Here is a 21533-nt window from a genome sequence, read left to right as displayed (position 1 = left end):
TTGCTCCCGAAGGGATGAGACCAGTGGAGTATCTTAGATGGCTGCTCACAGGCTTTTAAGACCCCAGACACTACTCACCAAGGTAGAATGTAGAACATTGCCTTTATAAACCTTGTTATGCCAATTTAAAGGGTTTCTTTTCAGAAAGATTTTTTTCATATGATTTGTGATTTTCAAAAAGCAAGTACTGAACTTTTACATTTTATACTTAACCTTATTTCTAGCATTATTTTGCTTTCCTAAAGCACTAAAAGATATATTGAGGAAAACCTCAGGATCTCAGCCCTGCCACTTGCCTTTGATGTGATCTTAATTTCTTTCTGAGGTTCATTTTCCTCATCTACAAAATGAGGTTTTAACAGTACTCATTCTGCATAACTCACAGTTATTTTGAGTGTTAAGTAAGGTAATATATTAGAAACACTTTGTAATTTATTAAATGCTTTATAAATATAAGATAGTATTATTGCCTGCTCATCTAGTTCTATGATAGTCTCTAAAGTATGGTGTCGTAAAGTGGTAATACTCAGTAGACCTGAACTGTGCCTCAAATTAGATATATAACCTTTAAGTCATTACTCTTATCCTCAGTTTTCTCATTTGTAAAATAGGGATAATAATACCTAAGCTACAAAATTGGAGTTAGTGTAGATGAAAGCATACAACATATGTGAAAACATACACAAATGACATATGCAAAAGCACAAGACTAGATATCTATGAAAGTTCCTTCCAGCTCTGTTTTTATATAAACTTATAACTCTAAGATGAACATTTAGTTTAAGTACTTGAGAAGTTAGTAAGAACCTAGCACAGTAAAACCTTACTACTAACAAAGGCTTACTTTGTTGTGTTTCTTCATTTTAAAAAATGCCAGGCTGTTTCACTGTTTACTCTGTTTGTCTCTTCAATTAAAGAACAAGTAGAATCATACAAATTATAAATCTATTCCATGTTCTGGTCATTAGTGTAACATAGAAAGATTTCTTTAAATGATTCACATTGGGTACGTACACATTGAACTAGAAGATTGCTGGTAAATATTTTGGTACATGTGTCCTACAAGAATTTTTCTTGTGAGTTCTGGGGGGTCTCAGGAGATTTCCTCTAAAAATGTCAATCGTATTTACCCATGTGAACAAATTATTCAATGTCACTAAGAGTTCAACTAGCAGGTATACTCATTTCACAATGTTATATCCAAAGGGATTTTGTTGAAATGTGATTAAGCTCCCTTTGCATGACAAGTGACCTTTTTTTTTCCATTGTCTTTAAATAGTAGTGTGACAAGCAGATTCATGAGTTGATTCCAACTCATAGTTACCCTATAGGACAGAGTAGAACTGCCGCATAGGGTTTCCAAGGAGTGCCTAGTGGATTCGAACTGCCAACTTTTGGTTAGCAGCTGTAGCGCTTAACGACTACCATACCAGGGTTTCCTTCACGATCTTAGTATACAGAAATTGAGTGCTATTATTTGTTCAGGATTACATCTGCTGAGAATTATGTCACATGTTTTCAGCTATCCTTGAAAGTCCCTGATAAAAACACTTATTTTCAGTATGGGGCAAAAAAGCTGAATTTTGTGTTTCATGTAACTCTGGAATAGTTTGTTACTATGGAATCATCAAAAATGAAATCTTGATTTTAAGACTATGACCTGTTTGCCAGCTGTGTCACAATTTCTTATATATGTGTCTAAAAGGTGTTTTTCTTACTAGTCACTAAAATGTGTATGTTGGTAGCTAGGTAGAATATATATGACTTCAAAATTGTGGGTTTATTTAAGTAGGGTTAAGCTTTGTTCCTTTTGTTTTGTACAACTCTAAATCAATAACCAAAATGTATTCCTTTCTTCTGTAGGGCTACAATAGAAGTATCTCCCAAACAGAAACGATAATACGCTTTGCTTTTCAAGCCTCTATCACAGTTCTGTGCATTGCATGCCCCTGTTCACTGGGTCTGGCCACTCCAACTGCTGTGATGGTGGGTACAGGAGTAGGTGCTCAAAATGGCATACTAATCAAAGGTGGCGAACCATTGGAGATGGCTCATAAGGTAAGACAGTGCCCCAGAACTAAGAATTGTCCTGTCTGAACTAGCAATAGTGTCCCTACTGAGAAACACAGCACCCTAAATTAATTCCACATGGTCCATAAGGTGAGCCTCTTCTGGATCTATCCTGGGGGTTCAGGTAGAAAAGATGTTATTTCGATTCCATTCCAGATTGGCTTTAGTTATCTAAAAGCTCTAAGACTACTCCAGGCCTACTCTGTTAGAGTGGACCCTAATGTGGGAAGCCTGGAGTCCTATCCCAACTCAGATTAGGCCAGTCTTTAGGGCAGGAAGACAGAATAGGTACTTGCCCAGGAAAATTTGCCAAAATCTATCAGGCTTCTAACCTATTTGTGTATGACTCCTTGTTTGTGTTTTTCAAAGGGAGAGAGTGCTTATAATTACATTTCAACTTCTTTGCCTTTGCTGCCATCAGCTGGCAGTTTAGAGCTATGACTTCAAGAATATAATCCAATCCATGATGTCTCTCACAGTAGGATTTTCATAATAATCTCAATCAAGTCTACTTGACTTCAACTAAAACTGTATTTCTACTAGTATGATCTTATTATGAGGATATAAACTATATATAAATGCATGCAGTAAACATAGAACACATCTTAGAACAAATTTGGAACCTCATCTGGCCAGTGAATTCAGACTATTAATTTTTGTAGTAGTTTTTTATTTTGATAAAATTTCAAACTTAAAAGTTGCAAGAATAGTACAAAGAACTTCCGTATAACCTTTACTCAGATTCCCCAGTTATTTTCATTTTTCCCTATTTCCTTTCTCATTTTCTTTTTCTCTTTCTGTTACACACACACACACATTTTTCCTGAATCATTTTAGAATAGATTCCAGATATCAAGCCTGTTTACCCCTGAAGTAGTTCAGTGTGTTTCCTAAGAATAAGGACATTCTGTTATATAACCACAGTACAATTATCAAAATCAAGAAATTCATTATCTATAATCCATGTCCCAATTTCCTCAGTTGTCTCAGTAACGTCCTTTATAGCTATTTTTTTTTTCTTGTTCGGAATCATACTTTGCATTTAGTTGCCATGCCTCTTTCATCTTGGTTCCTCAGGCTGTTCATTTTTCAGGGTTCATATTTCCAAGTTTCCCAAGAGGTTCTCTAATTCCAGACTCTTCACTTTTTCATATTTGGGCTGTTTCCCTCATTGGTTCCCTGAGCTGTCTCTTTTCACCCTAATCTAAACCCAGTATAACCAAAGCAACCCAATGGGTCTTATCTGATGCTCACTTTAATTTAATTGCTTACCTTTTCTGCCTGCTGCCCGGTTTTCGCAAACTGACCTAGAATTCATTAGTATTAACTGCCTTTCTGTTTTCCCTGGAGACACTAGAGGCATCTCTTAATTAGCTATTAATAGTCAACCCTTAACAATTAGCGCTAATTGTTTAACATATACCCACAGTCATTTAGCGTGATTAAATAGTTGTTGAACATTTGCAGATGAGGACTATTAGCTATAACTAAGAGTATTTCGTCACTTAATCCCTTACTTTTGTTTTCCCAAAGACAGTCAGTGGGTTAGTTTATTAAGAGACAAAACAGTAATCTGTTTGCCAAAGTAAAACTTTTTTGCATTTCTGGAATGGTGATATTAAGGATTATCAAGTCATGTGGGTGTACTGTATTTTCATTTTCTTACAGGTAAAAGTGGTAGTATTTGATAAGACTGGAACCATTACCCATGGAACCCCAGTAGTGAATCAAGTAAAGGTGCTAGTGGAAAGTAACAGAATATCACGCAGTAAGATCTTGGCCATTGTGGGAACTGCTGAAAGTAATAGTGAACACCCTCTAGGAGCAGCAGTAACCAAATACTGCAAGCAGGTACAGTTTTTTTCCTTGTTTATTAGTGTAGTCATCTTTCTAGGAATTACCCAAAGATCAAATCCAGGTATAAAAAATAGAAAGCCATTATAATCAGAGCCACAATAGATGGATCCTGATACAATGGGAGAAAAATGTGGAACAGAACCTCAAATTCCTAAAAACAGACAAACAAAAAACCCAGACCTACTGGACTGGTTGAGACTGGAGGACTCCCCAAGATTATTGCCCTGAGATACTCTTCAAACCTTGAACCAATACTAACCCCTGAGGTTACCTCGAAGCTGAATAACAAATTAGCCCCAAAAATAATGAATATCGCCTGTAAGTACTGTGCTCCTTTGAAAAATCACCTATATGAGACCAGTCTGTCAACAATACTTTAAAACAAAGATGAGAATGTAAGGTGGCAGGGAAACTAGACTAATGGAAATGAAATAACCAGAATAGAATTAATGAGAATGTTCACACATTGTGAAGAACGTAACCAATGTCACTGAACAACTTGTGTAGAAATTGTTGAATGGGAACCTAAACTGCTTCGTAAACCTTCACCAAAAACACAATAAATATTATTTTAAAAAAATAGGAGGCCAGCCTGGTGTTTGACTGTGATTTATGTATAGTGTGGCTAGAGACTTTTCTCACTTAATTTTATGTCTTAGTTTCTTCATACAGAAAAGTATAATGATGAAAACAAAAATTAACTGTAATCCTACCACACAGATAACCATGTTGACATAAAAAATTAATAATAGAAGTAATACATATTTATGGTAGAAAATGAAGATTGGTCAGAATTACATAATGAGAAGTAAAAGCCTCATTCCCACCTTCTTTGATAATTCTTCTCTCTAAAGCTTCACAATTGTTAACCTGTTAACAGTTTTTAAGGAGCCCTGGTAGCGCAGTGGTTAAGTGCTTGGCTGCTAACCGAAAGGTTGACGGTTCAAACCCACCAGTGGCACTGCAGGAGAAAGATGTGGCAGTCTGCTTCCGTAAAGATTTACAGCCTCAGAAACCTTCTGGGGCAGTTCTACTCTGTCCTATAGGGTCGCTATGAGTTGGAATCGACTTGATGGCAATGGGTTTGGTTTTGGTCTTAACAGTTTAAAAAAAATAACTTTATTAATACGTAATTCACATACCATAAAGTTCACCTTTTTAAAGTGTACAGTTTAATGGTTTTTTAATATAGTCACCAAGTTGTGCATCTGTTAACAGTTTTTAATGCATATACCAGCATATATATTATTTATCACTGTTTAAACTCTACATAGAAAGATCACACAGTGACCACTTTTTGGTACTTAAAAAAATTTTATTAAATGATTTTTCCATATCAAGACATACAGATCTGCCTTGTTTTTAATGTGTAGTTGGTTGAGGGCCTTTTGTTTTGTTTGTTTGCTCTTACAGTGCTACAGTGAAATCCTTGTCAGATTTTGCAAGTTTATCTCTATGTTAAATGCCTATTAATATAATTGCTAGATCAAAAGACACATGAGGTTAAATTTAGATGAATATTGCAATACCCATATGATGAATATTACTAATACCTACATAAAAGGTTGTACCAGTTTATACCTTCACCAAAAGTTATGAGTGCCCATTTCCCCACCCTCCTGCCAACACTTCATTTTTTCCAATTTAAAGAGTGAAAAATGTCTACTCATTGATGGTTTGATTTGCATTTCCTTAATTATGAATAAAGTTGAGCATCTTGTCATATGTTTATCAGCCATTTGTATTTCTTTTTCCATAACCTGTCTGCATGTATCCTTTGCCTGTATTTCCATAGTGTTGTTTGTCTTTTTTTCATTTATTTGTATAAGTTCTTCGTAAATTAGATCACATTAATTTTATAGTGAAAATGTGGCAATTTCTACCATTAGTGTTGCCATTTCTTTATTTGTTCTTTCCTTTTTTACCTGTTAACTATTACTGACCTGGCTTCTTTACACCCAAATCGAACAACAGAGAGGATGAAGATGTAAAGAGCCAGGAAACAATGATGGCCACCAGAATTCTTTGGCTTACTAAAGATACAGAATCATACTAGAGAGCACTCTGGTAACTAAAGGCCCTGTTCTTTGTTACCCGTTGCCCTGTACTGAATAGAAAACCCGACTTGACTATAGAGTTAAATTTTTAATTTGTGATTCCCTACTGAAGAGGGCACAGAATATTGATAAACCTCCTATGTTTTCTTTCCCAAACTCATTATAATTTTTAGAGATTGGGATTAGAAATAAAGGATTGTGAAGTTCCTCCTGTGACTTTGGATATAATACTCAACACTCTGTTCCTTCATCCTTATCAAAATCCACTGTCAAGTAGGCAATGATAAGTGACCATTTTATTCTAAACATTTAGAATTAACCAGGCATGTAGCATGTGTCTAAACATTTAGAATTAACCAGGAGTAATATTTGAATGAAAGGAGCCTTGGTGGTACATTGGTTAAGCACTTGGCTGCTAACAGAAGGATTGGCAATTTGAACCCGCCAGCTGTTCCATGGGAGAAAGATGTGGCAGTCTGCTTCCGTTAAGATTTACAGCCTTGGACACCTTATGGGGCAGTTCTTTTCTGTCCTAAAGGGTCACTATGAGTCAGAATCGACTCTACAGCAATGGGTTTGTTTGTTTGTTTTGGTACTCTTTGAACATGCTAATGGATGACCTTCGATTATTAGAACAGCAGAGGAAATGCTTCTTTTTCTATTTATTAGGAGCTGGACACCGAAACCTTGGGTACCTGCATAGATTTCCAGGTTGTGCCAGGCTGTGGTATTAGCTGTAAAGTCACCAATATTGAAGGCTTTCTACATAAGAATAACTGGAAAATAGAAGAAAATAATATTAAAAATGCAGCCCTGTTTCAAACTGATGGAAGTAATGAACCGTCATCAACTTCATCTTCCAAGATTATTGATGTCCAACTCTCAAGTAAGCGAATTTTCTTTGTAGTACCAGTTATGGGGAAGTTATGGTCAGATGGCTAACTTTATAACCCTGCACATAAAAAAGAAAAATTGACATCATGAGTTCATTCTCTCAAATCAATTCCATCATAGGCCTTCTTCACTTTACTCAAGTTGCTAGAGAACGTTTCCCAACTGTGCTCATGGATACTACTACAGGGTGATGAGGTCTAGCCCTTAGGTGATCTTGTTTTTATTCAGCAGTCCTTCTTCTATTTCTTACCACAGCTACTCCAAACGTTTTACATCTTTCACAAGATCTTATGACTCTTCCCCTAACCCCCTCAGCAAATTACCTTGCTTGTTTTTATATAGAAAATTAATGTTCTCAGGCATGTATTCTTTCAATTTTTTTCCCAGAATTATTCCTCTTTTAGGGGAAGAAGTATCCATCATCTTGCCTAATGAATCTCTTCATCTTCGCTGGAGATCCCATCTTCTCTTAACTCCTCGGAGACCTTACTCTCTCAGTCCTGTCCCCTTGCTTCTTCTTTTCTTTTATTGTGGTAAAATGTACATAACATAAAATTTACCATTTCAACCATTAAGGACATTTACAATGTTGTGTAATCATCAGCATTATCCAGACTTTTTTGTTACCCTAACAGAAACTTTGTACCCATTAAGAAATAACTCCCCATTCTGCCCTCCTCCTTGCCCCTGTAACCTCTAGTCTACTTTCTAGCTCTACGAATTTGCATACTCTAGATATTTTATATAAGTAGGATCATACACTATTTGTCCTTTTGTGTCTGACTTACTTCACTTAGTGTAATGTTTTCAAGGTTCATCCATGTTGTAGCATGTATCAGAACTCCATTCCTTTTTATGGCTGAATATTTCATTTTATGTATGTACCACATTTTGTTTATCCAATCATCTCTTGATGGGGATTTAGATTGTTTCTACCTTTAAACTATTGTGAATAGTGCTACAATGAACATTGGTATACAAGTATCTATTTGAGTCTCTGTTTTCAAGTCTTTTGGGTATATACCTAGGAGTGGATTTGCTGGGTCATATGGTCATTCTTTAACTTTCTGAGGAACCGCCAAACTGTTTTCCACAGCAGCTGCACCATTTTACATTCCCACCAGCAATGGATGAAGGTTCCAATATATCCATATCCTTGCCAACACTTGTTGTTTTTCTTTTTTTTTTTTTAATCATAGCCCCCCTGGAAGTGAAGTGGTATCTCATTGTGGTTTTGATTTGCATTTCCCTGATAACTATACCTGTTCCTCACTTATCAACTATCTTGTTTTCTGACATATTACATTTAGGACAATAGTAAAAAATCTACTGTCCAACTATTTTGTGCATTAATGGTGTATGTCTGGCAGTAATGAATGCCAAGGTAGGAGGCAAGAGTAACACTGGCTGTGATGGTTAAGGTTATGTGTCAGCTTGGCTGGGCCATGATTCTCAGTGGTTTGGCAGTTGTGTAATGATGTAGTCATCCTCCATTTTGTGGTCTGATGTAGTCATCCTCCATTTTCCCATAATGCTGATTTTTGCATAACAACCTGGTCTTTGGAACCTAACCATGTCAATAAGTGAGGAGTGGGTGTAATGATGTTGAGCATCTTTTCATGTTTTTTTTTGGCCATTTGTATATCTTCTTTGGTGACATGTCTATTTAAGTCCTTTTTCCATTTTTTAAATTGGATTTTTTGTCTTTTTGTTGTAGGACTTCTTTATAGAGCCTGGGTATTAGACCCCGATTAGATATAATTTGCAAATACTTTCTTCTATTCTGTAGGTTGTCTTTTTATTTTTAATTTTGATAATGTCCTTTGATGTACAAAAGTGTTTAATTTTGATGAAGTCTAGTTTTACCTATTTTTTGATGCTCATGCTTTTGCTGTCATATCTAACAATCCATTGCCAAATCCAGGGTCATGATCACTTACCCCTATGTTTACTGATTTTAGTTTTTCTATTTAGGTCATTTACCCGCTTTCCATTAATTTTTTTTTTATTGTACTTTAGGTGAAGGTTTACAGAACAAGTAGTTTCTCATTAAACAGTCAGTACACATATTGTTTTATGACATTGGTTAACAACCCCATGACATGTCAACACTATCCCTTTTTGACCTTGGAGGACCTTTTTTTTTTTTTTGGTGAAAATATACATAGCCAAAGTTATACCATTTCAAAAGTTTCTACATGTATCCATTAATTTTTTATGTTTCAAAGTAGGAGTCCAATTTCATTCTTTTTCATGTGGAGATGCTTTTGTTCCAGTGCCATTTGTTGAGAATATACATTCCCCATTGAATGGAAATGGCACTCTTGTTGAAAACCACCTGGCCATAGATGCATGGGCTTGTTTCTGGGCTCTAAATTCTATTCCACAGCTCTAAAACTCTATCCTTATGCCACTATCACTGTTTTTGTTATTGTCAATTTATAGTAAGTTTTGAAATTGGAAGTGTGAGCCCTCCTATTTTGTTCTTCTTTTTCGAGATTGTTTTAGATACTTGTTGCCCTTCACAATTCTATATGAATTTGAGGATCATCTTTTCCATTTCTACAAAAATTGTTGATGGAATTTTAACTGAGATTGCATTGAGTCTTTAGGTAGTGTTAACATCTTAACAATATTAAGTCTTCCAATCCATGAACATGGAATATCTTTGATCTTCTTCAATTTCTTTCAGCAATGTTTTGTAGTTTTCATAGTACAAGTCTTTCATCTCTCTGGTTAAATATGATCCTAGGTGTTTTATTCCTTTATATGCTACTGTAAATGGAATTGTTTTCTTAATTTCCTTTTCAGGTTGTTCACCATCTGATTTTTGTGTGTTGGTCTTGTAGCCTTCAACTTTGCTGAATTTTTTTATTAGCTCGAGTAGCTTTCTTGTGGATTCATTGGGATTTTCTGTGACTAGGATTATGTCATCCGTGAATAGAGGTAGTTTTACTTCTTTCTTTTCAATATGGATGTGTTTTATTTCTTTTTCTCGTCTAATTACTCTGCCTGGAACTTCCAGTACAGTGCTGAATAGCAGTGGTGAAAGCGGGCCTCCTGTCTCGTACCTGATCTTAGGGGGAAAGCTTTCAGTCTGTAAACATAGAGTATGACATTAGCTATAGGTTTTTCATAAATGCCCTTTATCATGTTGAGGACATTCTCTTCTATTCCTAATTTGCTGAGTGTTTTTATCCTGAAAGGGTGTTAGATTTTGTCAAATGCCTTTTCTGCATTGACTGAAATGATCATGTGGTACTTTTCCTTTGTTCTATTAATGTGGTGTATTACATTGTGTCTTAGTTTCATAGTGCTGCTATAACAAAAATACCACAAGTGGATGGCTTTAACAAAGAGAACTTTATTCTGTCACAGTCTAGGAGGCTAGAAGTCCGAATTCAGGGTGCCAGCTCCAGGGGAAGGCTTTCTCTCTCTGTCAGCTCTAGGGGAAGGTCTTTGTCAGCAGTCTTCCCCAGTCTAGGGGTTTCTCATGGCAGGGACCCCGAGTCTAAAGGATGTGCTCCCCTCCTGGTTCTTCATTCTTGGTGGTAGGAGGTCCCTCTGTATCCCTGCTCACTTCTTTTAGAGATACAAAAGAGATTGACTCAAAATACAACCTAATTTTGTAGATTGAGTCCTGTCTAATTAATATAACTGCGTCTAATCCTGACTTATGACCATAATAGAGGTAGGATTTACAACACATAGGAAAGTCATATCAGATGACAAAATGGTGGACTATCACACAATGCTGGGAATCATGGCCTAGCCAAGTTGGCACACATTCTTGGGGGACACAATTCAATCCATAACACATTGATTGATTTTCTTGTGTTAAATCACCATTGCATTCCTGGGGTAAATCCCACTTGGTCTCGGTGTATATAATCCTTTTAATATGCTCGTGGATTCTGTTTACTGGTATTTTGTTGAGGATTTTTGCTTCCATATTCTAAAGTGATATTGATCTGTAGTTTTCTTTTCTTGTGTTTATGTGGCTTTGGTATCAGGGCAGTATTGGCCTCATAGAATGAATTAGGAAGTGTTTCTTCCTCTTCCATTTTGTGGAAGAGTTTGAGAATTGATATTAATTCTTCTTTAAATGTTTGGTAGAATATACCAGTGAAGCTTCTGGTTCTGGATTTTTCTTTGTTGAGAGGTTTTGGATTACTGATTCAATCTCTTTAGTAATTTTATTGAGATTTTCTATTTCTTCTTAAGTCAATTTAGGTAGTTTGTGTAAACAAAATTCCTGGTATAAATCTAGGAATTTTCCATTTCATGTAGGTCATCTAATGTGTTGGTATACAATTGTTCATAGTATTCTTTTATAAATCTTTTTATTTCTGTAGTAGTCAGTAGTGATGGCCCCAATTTCATTTCTTATTTTAGTTATTTGCATCTTCTTTCTTTTTTTTCCTTGTAAATCTAACTAGAAGTTTAAGGATTTTATTGATATTTTCAAAGAACCAACTTCTGATTTTCTTGATTGTCTCTGGTGTTTTTCTATTCTCTATTATATATATTTCCACTCTAATCTTTATTATTTCCTGCCTTCTGGTAGCTTTGGACTTAATTTGCTCTTCTTTTCCTAGTTCTAAAGGTGTACAGTTAGATTACTGATTTGAGCTCTTCCTTCTTTTTTTAATGTAGGCATTTATAGCTGTAAATTTCCTTCTGAGTACTGCCTTCACTGCATGCCATAAGTTTTGGTATATTGTGCTTTCATTTTCATTCATCTCTAAGTATTGAATCTACCACGTGTCTGGCAGTTCGTCGTAATGTGTGGCTTGCATGTTGCTGTGATACTGGAAGCTTTGCCACTAGTATTTCAAATACCAGCAGGGTCACCCTTGGTGGACAGGTTTCAGTGGAACTTCCAGACTAAGACAGACTAGGAAGAAGGACCTGGCAGTCTACTTCTGGAAAGACTGGCTAGTGAAAACCTTATGAATAGCAGTGGAACATTGTCTGACAAGGTGCCAGAAGATGAGCCCCTCAGATGGAAAGTTGCTCGAAATATGACTGGTGAAAGCTGCCTCCTCAGAACAGAGTTGACCTTAATGATGTGAATGGAGTCAAGCTTTTGGGACCTTCACTTGATGATGTGGCATAACTCAATGAGAAGAAACAGCTGCGTACATCCATTAATAATTGGAATGTGGAACGTACGAAATATGGATCTAGGAAAGTTTGAGGTCGTCGGAAATGAAATAGAACACATAAAGATTGATATCCTAGGCATTAGTGAGCTGAAATGGACTGGTATTGGCCATTTTGAATCAGACAAGCATATGGTCTACTATACAGGGAATGACAAATTGAAGAGGAATGACATCATGTTCATCGTTAAAAAGAACATTTCAAGATCTATCCTGAAGTACAACACTCAATGACAGGATAATATCCGTACACCTACAAGAAAGACCAGTTATTACGACTATTATTCAAATTTATGCACCAACCACTAAGGCCAAAGATGAAGAAATTGAAGTTTTTACCAACTTCTGCAGTCTGAAATTGATCGAACATGCAATCAAGACACAGATACACGAGACCAAATGAGCGGCTTCTGTCTGGAAGCAGGATGAGAAGGCAAGAATGGACAGGAGCTGGTTGGATGGACATGGGAAACCGGGGTGGAAAGGGGGAGTGTGCTGTCACATTGTAGGGATTGCAACTAGTGTCACATGACAATATGTGTATACTTTTGTATGAGAGATTAACTTGAGCTGTAAACTTTCACCTGAAGTACAGTTTTAAAAAAAGATACATTGATAATTACTGGTGATTGGAACGTGAATGTTGGAAACAAAGAAGGCGGATCAGTAGTTGGAAAATATGGCCTTGGTAATAGAAAAGACGCTGGAGATCGCATAATAGAATTTTGCAAGACCAACGACTTCTTCATTGCAAATACCTTTCTTCAACAACATAAACAGCGACTATGCACGTGGACCTCGCCAGATGAAATACACAGGCATCAAATTGACTGCATCTGTGGAAAGAGATGATGGAAAAGCTCGATATCATCAGTCAGAACAAGACCAGGGGCCTACTGTGGAACAGACCATCAATTGTTCATATGCAAGTTGAAGTTAAACAAAATTAGAATAGGTCCATGAGAGCCAAAGTACAACCTTGAGTATATCCACCTGAATTTACAGGCCATCACAAGAATAGATTTGACGCATTAACGCTAATGACTGAAGACCAGACAAGTTGTGGAATGACATCAAGGACATCGTACATGAAGACAGCGAGAGGTCCTTAAAAGATGGGAAAGAAAGAAGTGACCAAAATGGGTGTCAGAAGAGACTCTGAAACTTGCTTTCGAATGTAGAGTAACTGAAGCAAAAGGAAGAAATGATGAAGTAAAAGAGTTGAACAGAAGATTTCAAAGAGTAGCTTGAGAAGACAAAGTAAAGTATTATAATGAAATGTGCTAAGACCTGGAGATAGAAAACCAAAAGGGAAGAACACACTCGGCATGTCTCAAGCTGAAAGAACTGAATAAAAAATTCAAGCCTCGAGTTGCAGTATTGAAGGATTCTACGGGGAAAATATTAAATGACGCAGGAAGCATCAAAAGAAGATAGAAAGAATACACAGAGTCACTGTATCAAAAAGAATTGGTTGACGTCCAACCATTTCAGAAGGTAGCATATATTCAAGAACTGATGGTACTGAAGGAAGAAGTCCAAGCTGCACTGAAGGCATTGATGAAAAACAAGGCACCAGGAATTGACAGAATACCAATTGAGATGTTTCAACAAACAGATGCAGCACTGGAAGTGATCACTTATCTATGCCAAGAAATTTGGAAGACAGCTACCTGGCCAACCAACTGGAAAAGATCCATATTTGTGCCCATTCCAAAGAAAGGTGATCCAACATAATGTGGAAATTATCGAACAATATAAGTAAAATTTTGCTTAAGATCATTCAAAAGTCTCTGCAGCAGTATTTCTCCAGTGAACTGCCAGAAATTCAAGCTGGATTCAGAAGAGGACGTGGAACCAGGGATATCATTGTTGATGTCAGATGTATCATGGCTGAAAGCAGAGAATACCAGAAAGATACTTACCTGTGTTTTATTGACTATGGAAAGGCATTTGACTGTGTGGATCATAACAAATTATGGATAACATTGTGAAGAATGGGAATTCCAGAACACTTGACTATGCTCATGTGGAACCTGTACTTAGACCAAGAGGAAATTGTAACAGAACAAGGGGATACTGCATGGTTTAAAGTCAAGAAAGTTGTGCGTCAGAATTGTATCCTTTCAGCATACTTATTCAGTCTGTATGCTGAGCAAATAATTGGAGAAGCTGGAATATATGAGGAAGAACGTGGCATCAGGATTGGAGGAAGACTCATTAACAACCTGTGATATGCAGATGACGTAACCTTGCTTGCTGAAAGTGAAGAGGACTTGAAGCACTTATTGATAAAGATCAAAGACTACAGCCTTCAGTATGGATTACACCTCAACATAAAGAATACAAAAATCCTTACAACTAAAGCAGTAAGCAACATCATGATAAATGGAGAAAAGATTGAAGTTGTCAACAATTTCATTTTACTTGGATCCACAGTCAACGCCAATGGAAACAGCAGTCAGGAAATCAAACGACACATTGCTTCGGGAAAATCTGCTGCAAAAGATCATTTTAAAGTGTTAAATAGCAAAGGTGTCACTTTAAGGACTAAGGTGCACCTGAACTAAGCCATGATGTTTTCAGTCGCCTATAGGCATGTGAAAGCTGGACAGTGAATAAGGATGACCAAAGAAGAATTGATGCCTTTGAATTATGGTGTTGACGAAGAATATTGAATATACCATGGACTGCCAAAAGAATGAACAAATCTGTCTTGGAAGAGGTACAGCCAGAATGCTTTTTAGAACCAAAGATGGCGAGACTTTGTCTCACATACTTTGGATGTGTTGTCAGGAGGGACCGGTCCCTGGAGATGGACATCATGCTTACTAAAATAGAGGGTCAACAAAAATAGGAAGACCCTCAACGAAATATATTGACACAGTGGCTGCAACAGTGGGCTCAAGCATAACAATGTTTGTGAGGATGGCACAGGACTGAGCAGTGTTTCCTTCTGTTGTATATAGAGTTGTTATGAGAGGCAACCGACTCGTCGGCACCTAACAACAACAACAAGAAGTATTGACTAATTCCCCTTGTGATTTCTTATTCTTTTTAATTTTATTATTTTTAGGTGAAATTTTACAGCACAGATTTTTTTTTTCATTCAAAAATTTTATACACGAATTGTTTGTGATATTAGTTGCAATCCCTGAAATGTGTCAGCAGTCTTTCCCATTCTCTTTCCACCCTGGTTTCTCAGTGTCTGTTTGTCTAGTTTTCCTGTCCCTTCCTGACTTCTGGTCTTTGCTTTGGGGCAAGTGTTGCCTATTTGGTTTTGTACACTTGATTGAACTAAGAAGCACATTCCTCACATGTGTTATTGATTGTTTCATAGGCCTGTCTAATCTTTGGCTGGAAGGTGACTTCAGGAATGGCTTCGTTTCTGAGTTAGCAGGGTTGCCAGGGTTTATAGTGTTGGGGGTTCCTCCAGTCACTCTCAGACCAGTAAAGTCTGATCTTTTTTGTAAACTTGAATTTTGTTCTACATTTTTCTCCTGCTCTGTCCGGGACCCTATTTTGTGATCCCTGTCAGAGTGGTCAGTGGTGGTAGCTGGGCACCATCTAGTTCTTCTAGGCTCAGGCTGGTGGAGGCTGTGGTTCATATGGTCCATTAGTCCTTTGGACTAATATTTTCCTTGTGTCTTTGGTTTTCTTCATTCTCCTTTGCTCCGAACGTGATGGGGCCAACAGATGTATCTTAGATAGCCACTTGTAAGCCTTTAAGACTCCAGATGCTACTCACCAAAGTAGGATGTATAACATTTTCTTTATGAATTATATTATGCCAGTTGACCTTGATGTCCCCCAAGACCATGGTCCCCAGGCCTCAGCCACAGTAACTTGGTCCCTCAAGGTGTTTGAATGTGTCTAGGAAGCTTCTATGACTGCCTTGGTCAAGTTGTGATGACTTCCCCTATATTGTGTGTTGTCTTTCTGTTTACCAAAGTTAACACTTATCTGCTATCTAGCTTGTGATTTCACCTCCCCATCCCTCCCCTCCCTCATTGATTGATTTTCTGTTATTGAACAATCCTTGCATACCTCGAATGAATTCCACTTGGTTGTGGTGTATTATTTTTTTGATATGATACTGAATTCTGTTGGCTAGAATTTTGTTGAGAATTTTTGCATCTATATCCAGGAGAGATACTGGTGTGTAATTTTTTTTGTGGTTTCTTTGTCTGGCTTTGGTATCAGGGTTATGCTGACTTCATAGAATGCATTGGGAGTATTCCTTCCTTTTCTGTGCACTGAAGTAGTTTGAGTAGTCCTGGTGTGAGCTCTTCTCTGAATGTTTGATAGAATTTTCCGGTGAAGCTGTCTGGGCGAGGGCTTTTTGTTGTTGTTGTTGTTGTCGGGAGGTTTTTTTTTTTGTTTGTTTGTTTTAAATAACCTCTTCAATCTCTTCTGTTGTTATGGGTCTGTTCAGATTTTTGTCTAAGCTTGTGTTAGTTTAGGTGGCTAGTGTGTTTCTAGAAATTTGTCAGTTTCTTCTAGGTTCTTAAATATGTTGGAGTACAATTTTTCATAGTATTCTGTTACAATCCTTTTTTATTTCAGTTGAGTCTGTTGTAGTGTCCTTCATCCCATTTCTTATTTGAGTTATTTGCCTCCTCTTCAGTTTTTCTTTTGTCAGTTTGGCCAGTGGTTTGTCAATTTTGTTGATCTTTTCAAAGAACCAATTTTTGGCCTTGTTGATTCTTTCTTTTACTTTTCTGTTCTCTGTTTCACTTATTTCTTTTCTAATCTTTATTATTTCCATTCTTCTTGTGGCTGTGGCCTCCTTTTCTGTTCTCTAATATTTTGATTTTGGCCTGTTATTCTTTTTTGATGTGTGCATTTATTGCTGTAAATTGACCTCTGAGCACTTCCTTTGCTGTGTCCCAAAGGTTTTGGTATGATGTATTTCATTCTCATTTAATTCTAGGATTTTTTTTATTCCCTCTTTGATTTTTTCTATTAACCAGTTGTTTTTAAGCAAGGTGTTATTCAGTTTCCATGTATTTGATTTTTTCCCCTTGCTCTTCCTGTTGTTGATTTCTACTTTTGTGGCATTGTGATCAGAGAAAATGCATTGTGTTATTTTGATGTTTTGGATTTTATTGAGGGTTGTTTTGTGGCCTAAAATGTGGTCTATTCTGGAGAATGTTCTGTGTGCGTTGGAAAGGAATATATATTTTACTGCCGTTGGCTGACATGTTCTGTATATGTCTATGAGGTCAAGTTGGTTGATTTTGGCCTCTAGGTGTTCTGTATCTTTGTTGAGTTTCTTTCTAGATGCTCTGTCATTTACCGAGAGTGGTGTATTGAAGTCTCCTACTATTATTGTGGAACTGCCTATTTCTCTTTTCAGTGCTGTTAGAGTTTGTTTTCTATGTATTTTGGAGCCCTGTTGGGTGCTTAGATATTTATTAAGGTTATATCTTCTTGTTGGATTGTCCCTTTAATCATTATATAATGTCCTTCTTTGTCTTTTATTGTTGATTTTGCCTTAAAGTCTTATTTTATCTGAGATCAGTATTGCCACTCCTGCCCTTTTTTGTTAGTGTTTTCTTGATATATATTTTTCCATTCTTTGATTTTTAATATATTTATGTCTTTGTGTCTAAGAGGTGTCTCTTGTAGACAGCATATTGATGGGTTATGCTTTTTTATCCATTCTGCCATTCTCTGTCTCTTTACAGGTGCATTTTAGCCATTAACATTCAGTGTGATTATTGATAGGTATGAGTTTTTTGCTGTCACATTGTTGTGCTTTTTTCGGTGGTGCTGTTTTCTTTGTTCCTCTTACTTTCCTATGCTGAGTTCCTTTTTTTGGTGGATTTTCTTTTCTTTCATTTTTATAGATTTTGTGTTTACTGAGACTTTATGTTTTTGTTCTTTTTTCTGATGAGTAGGTTTGTTAACCTTCTTTGTGGTTACCTTGAAGTTTACCTTATCTTCCAAAGTTTGTACCAATCGTTTATCATTTGATATCACTTTGACTTCCTCTGTATAAAGTTCTATACGTACACCATTTATTCCCTCTTTTATTGTTTTGACGTTGTCATCATTTATTGTTGACTATTTCTATACCTACACCATTTATTCCCCCTTTTATTGTTTTGACTTTGTCATCATTTATAGATTGACATCTCTGTTTCTCTGTTTTAAGTCTTTTAGCTTTGTTTTATTATTGAGAGTTCTTTATCTGGGTTAGTATATGGCTGATGCTGTCCTGTGTCCTATACTATGGTTGTTGTCTTCTTTTGTTGGTTCTCTAACTGAATGACTCCTTTTAATATTTCTTGTATTTTTTCTTTTTGGTTTTTACAAATTCCCTTCATTTATTTTTATCTGGAAATGTCCTAATTTCGCCACTGTATTTGAGAGAGAGTTTTGCAGGATATATTATTCTTGTTTGGCAATTTTTTTCTTTCAAGCTTTTATATATGTCATACCATTGTCTTCTTGCCTTCATAGTTTCTGCTGAGTAATCAGAGTTTAGTCTTACTGTTTTCGCTTTGTAAGTGACTTCGTTTTTCTCAAGCTGCTGTTAACTAACCCTAAAAGGAGGGTCCTTGTCTGGCGCGCTCAGACTTGCCAATTGTCTGGACACTGGTCTTTGAGAAAGCGAAAGTAACTTTATTGCAGTGTGCAGAGCAAGGAGCCGGGAGGAGGCTCCTCAGATCTGGCTCACCAAGCTACAAGGAAGCAGGGATTATATGGGATTTGTGCAGTAAGACGGTGGCTGCACAGGTGTTCTGGGGAGGGAAAACTCTAGAATGTGGCCAGGAAACACGAGGTGATGTGGTTCTTGTTGGACCTCTCACTTCAAAATAGGATCCAGGTGATGATTTTCCTTCTTATTCATACCTCCTATTGCTGTGTCCTCTGTTGAGGTCAGTTAGTGGTCACAGCTGGCCCTTCTGCACATGCGGGGCCAGCCACATCTGATTTGGGCTAGTTTAAGGACTAGTGGAAATTTACTGTCATTAGTAAAGTCAGGTTATATTGCTATCAGGATTCTTTTTTTGTCTTTGGTTTTGGCAAGTGTGATTATGATATGTCTTGCTGACTTTCTTTTCAGGTCTCTCCTATGTGGGGTACGTTGAGCATCTTGGATGATCAGCTTTTCATCTTTCATGATATTTGGGAAGTTTTCTGCCAGCAAATCTTCGACAGTCTTCCCTGTTTTCTATTTTCTCCCCCATTCTGGAACTCTGATCATGCACAAATTTTTGCTCTTGATTGTGTCCCACGTAATTCTTAGGTTTTCTTCATTCTTTTCTCTGATTTTTCCTCAAACGAAGCAGCATCCATGGATTTGTCTTTATTCTAACTTATTCTGTGTTCCATTGTTTCAGATTTGTTCCTGTCTAGTGAGTTGTCAGTTTCCGAAATTTTGTTGTTTATCTTTTGGATTTCTAGTTGCTGTTTTTGTATGACTTCTAATTGTTTATTTATTTTGATGTTTTGTTCCTGTATTATTTTCCTGAATTCTTCTATTGCTTTGTCTGTGTTTTCCTTAATTATGTCTATTTTTCTCTTGTTTTTATTTTTTTCCTGTGTCTCCTTGATCTCGTTCCTAATCGCTTAGACAGACATATCGGTTCCACTCTCTTTTTCTACCGGAAGGAGATCTGATTCTTTGTTTTGATGACTTGCTGGAACCATCTTGTCCTGCTTTTTTTAAATATGTTTTGATATTGTCTGCTGTCTCCGAGACTTTAAAGTAGTATATTCTTTATTTATTGATTGTGTGTTCCTTTGTTTCATCCTGCTTCTTTGTTTTCTTTTGACATCTCAGGGTGGGCGGGCCAGGTGTGATTTGTTGCTTCGTCATCTGTGGGCACAATAGCTCTCACCATCTTGTCCGGATGGGCAGGGCAGCAGCGGGCAGGGTGTGCCTGCTTTGCTCTATACTGTTTCGACGAGGTAGCTGAGGGCAGACTGCACAGCTGCTGTCTGCCTCCTGATTTTGGTCCAGTGATGTGGGAGTGTTCACAGTCCCTCTCCAGATAGGAGGGAGTGTTGGTTGTACGGGGAGTGGTATGGGCTCACTTCCCTCTGTTCAGCAGCTGGTCGAGTGACGGCAGGGTAGGGTCAGTGTGGGCTGGTGCAGCGGCGGGCATGAGCTGACAATGCTCTAGCTGCAGTGGTGTGGTGAGCTGTTGGAAAGGGGGTGTAGGATACAGGGCTAGGTGTGGGGAACAAAGAAAAGAAAGAAAAGAAAAATAAAGAAAGCAAAAAAAGATAAGTCAGGAGCTATCTGATAGGGGTGGGGTGAACCCGGGCTGGCAGTGGGCCAGTACCTCTCTAGCCAAGGTGGTACAGCGTGGCTTGGCAGGAATGGGTAGAGGTGGGGTATAGAGCTAGGTGGGAGGGAGAAGGAAAAGGAGGAAAGGGAATAAAAAAATAAAATGGTGCTGGTAGTCAGGGGCGGGGGTACCGGGTTTGGCAGTGGGCCGGTAGCTCTCTAGCCAAGGTGACACAGCATGGCCCAGCTGGAAGGGGTAGAGGTGGGGTAGGGCGCTAGGTGGGAGGGAGAAAGAAAAGGAGGAGAGGGAAAAATGGCATGGTAGGATATAGTGGGCGAGGGGGGGCCAGGCTGGTGGTGGGCTATTAGTTCTCTATCCACAGAAGTGTGGTGTTGCCCTGCAGGAAGGGGTAGAGGTGGCATACAGAGCTAGGTGGGGGGAGAAAGAAGAGGAAGAAAGGGGAGAAAAACATGGCACAACAGAAGCCAGCGGGTAGGGGCAGGGCATACCTAGGCTGGCGTCGGGCCAGTGTCTCTCTAGTCAAGGTGGCACATCGTAGCTTGGCAGGAAGGGGTAGAGTTGGGGTATGTGACTAGGTGGAAGGGAGAAACAAAAGGAAGAAAAATGATATGGCAGGAGCTGGCAGGTGGGGGCAGTACGAACCTGGGCTGGTGGCATGTTGCTGTCTCTCTAGCTAAGGTGGCATGGTGTAGCTCAGAAGAAAGGAGTAGAGTTGGGGTACGCGGCTGGATGGGAGTAAGAAAGAAAAGGGAGAGGGAGAAAAAGCAGAAAAAGAAAAGGAAAAAATGGTACACCAACTACAAAGTGACAGCAATAAACTCACACCTATAAGTAATTACACTAAGTGTAAATGGCCTAAATGCACCCATAAAGAGATGGAGAGTGACAGAATGGATAAAAAAACAGGATCCATCAATATGCCGTCTACAAGAGACAAACCTTAGAAACAAAGATGTAAATTTATTAACAATCAAAGGATGGGAAAAAAATACATCAAGCAAACAGCTACCAAAAAAGAGCAGGAGTGGCAATACTAATCTCAGATAAAATAGACTTTTAAAACACAATCTACCATAAAAAACAAAGAAGGACACTATGCAACCAACTAAGGGCTCCAAAATACGTAAAACAAACTCTAACAGCACTGAAAAGAGAAACTGACAGTTCCACAATAATAGTAGGAGACTTCAACACACCATTCTCAGTAAAGGACAGAACATCTA

General features: G+C 37.8%; 1 protein-coding gene across 5 annotated transcripts in view; it reads left to right on the top strand.

Moving 5' to 3' along the window:
- The window catches only part of ATP7A (ATPase copper transporting alpha), a 258321-nt gene that overhangs the window by 195732 nt on the left and 41056 nt on the right, over positions 1-21533 (top strand). For all 5 annotated transcript variants that reach the window (XM_023733619.1, XM_023733620.1, XM_023733618.1 and 2 more), the window contains 3 exons: positions 1864-2058; positions 3739-3921; positions 6654-6870. In XM_023733619.1, the coding sequence (XP_023589387.1) occupies positions 1864-2058; positions 3739-3921; positions 6654-6870 (595 nt within the window). The remainder of the gene's footprint in view (positions 1-1863; positions 2059-3738; positions 3922-6653; positions 6871-21533) is intronic.

This window comes from Trichechus manatus, unplaced genomic scaffold, assembly GCF_000243295.1.
Source record: "Trichechus manatus latirostris isolate Lorelei unplaced genomic scaffold, TriManLat1.0 scaffold00060, whole genome shotgun sequence".
NCBI lineage: Eukaryota > Metazoa > Chordata > Mammalia > Sirenia > Trichechidae > Trichechus > Trichechus manatus.
Note: the sequence above shows the minus strand (reverse complement) of the source record. Positions and strands in the feature narration are given on the sequence as shown.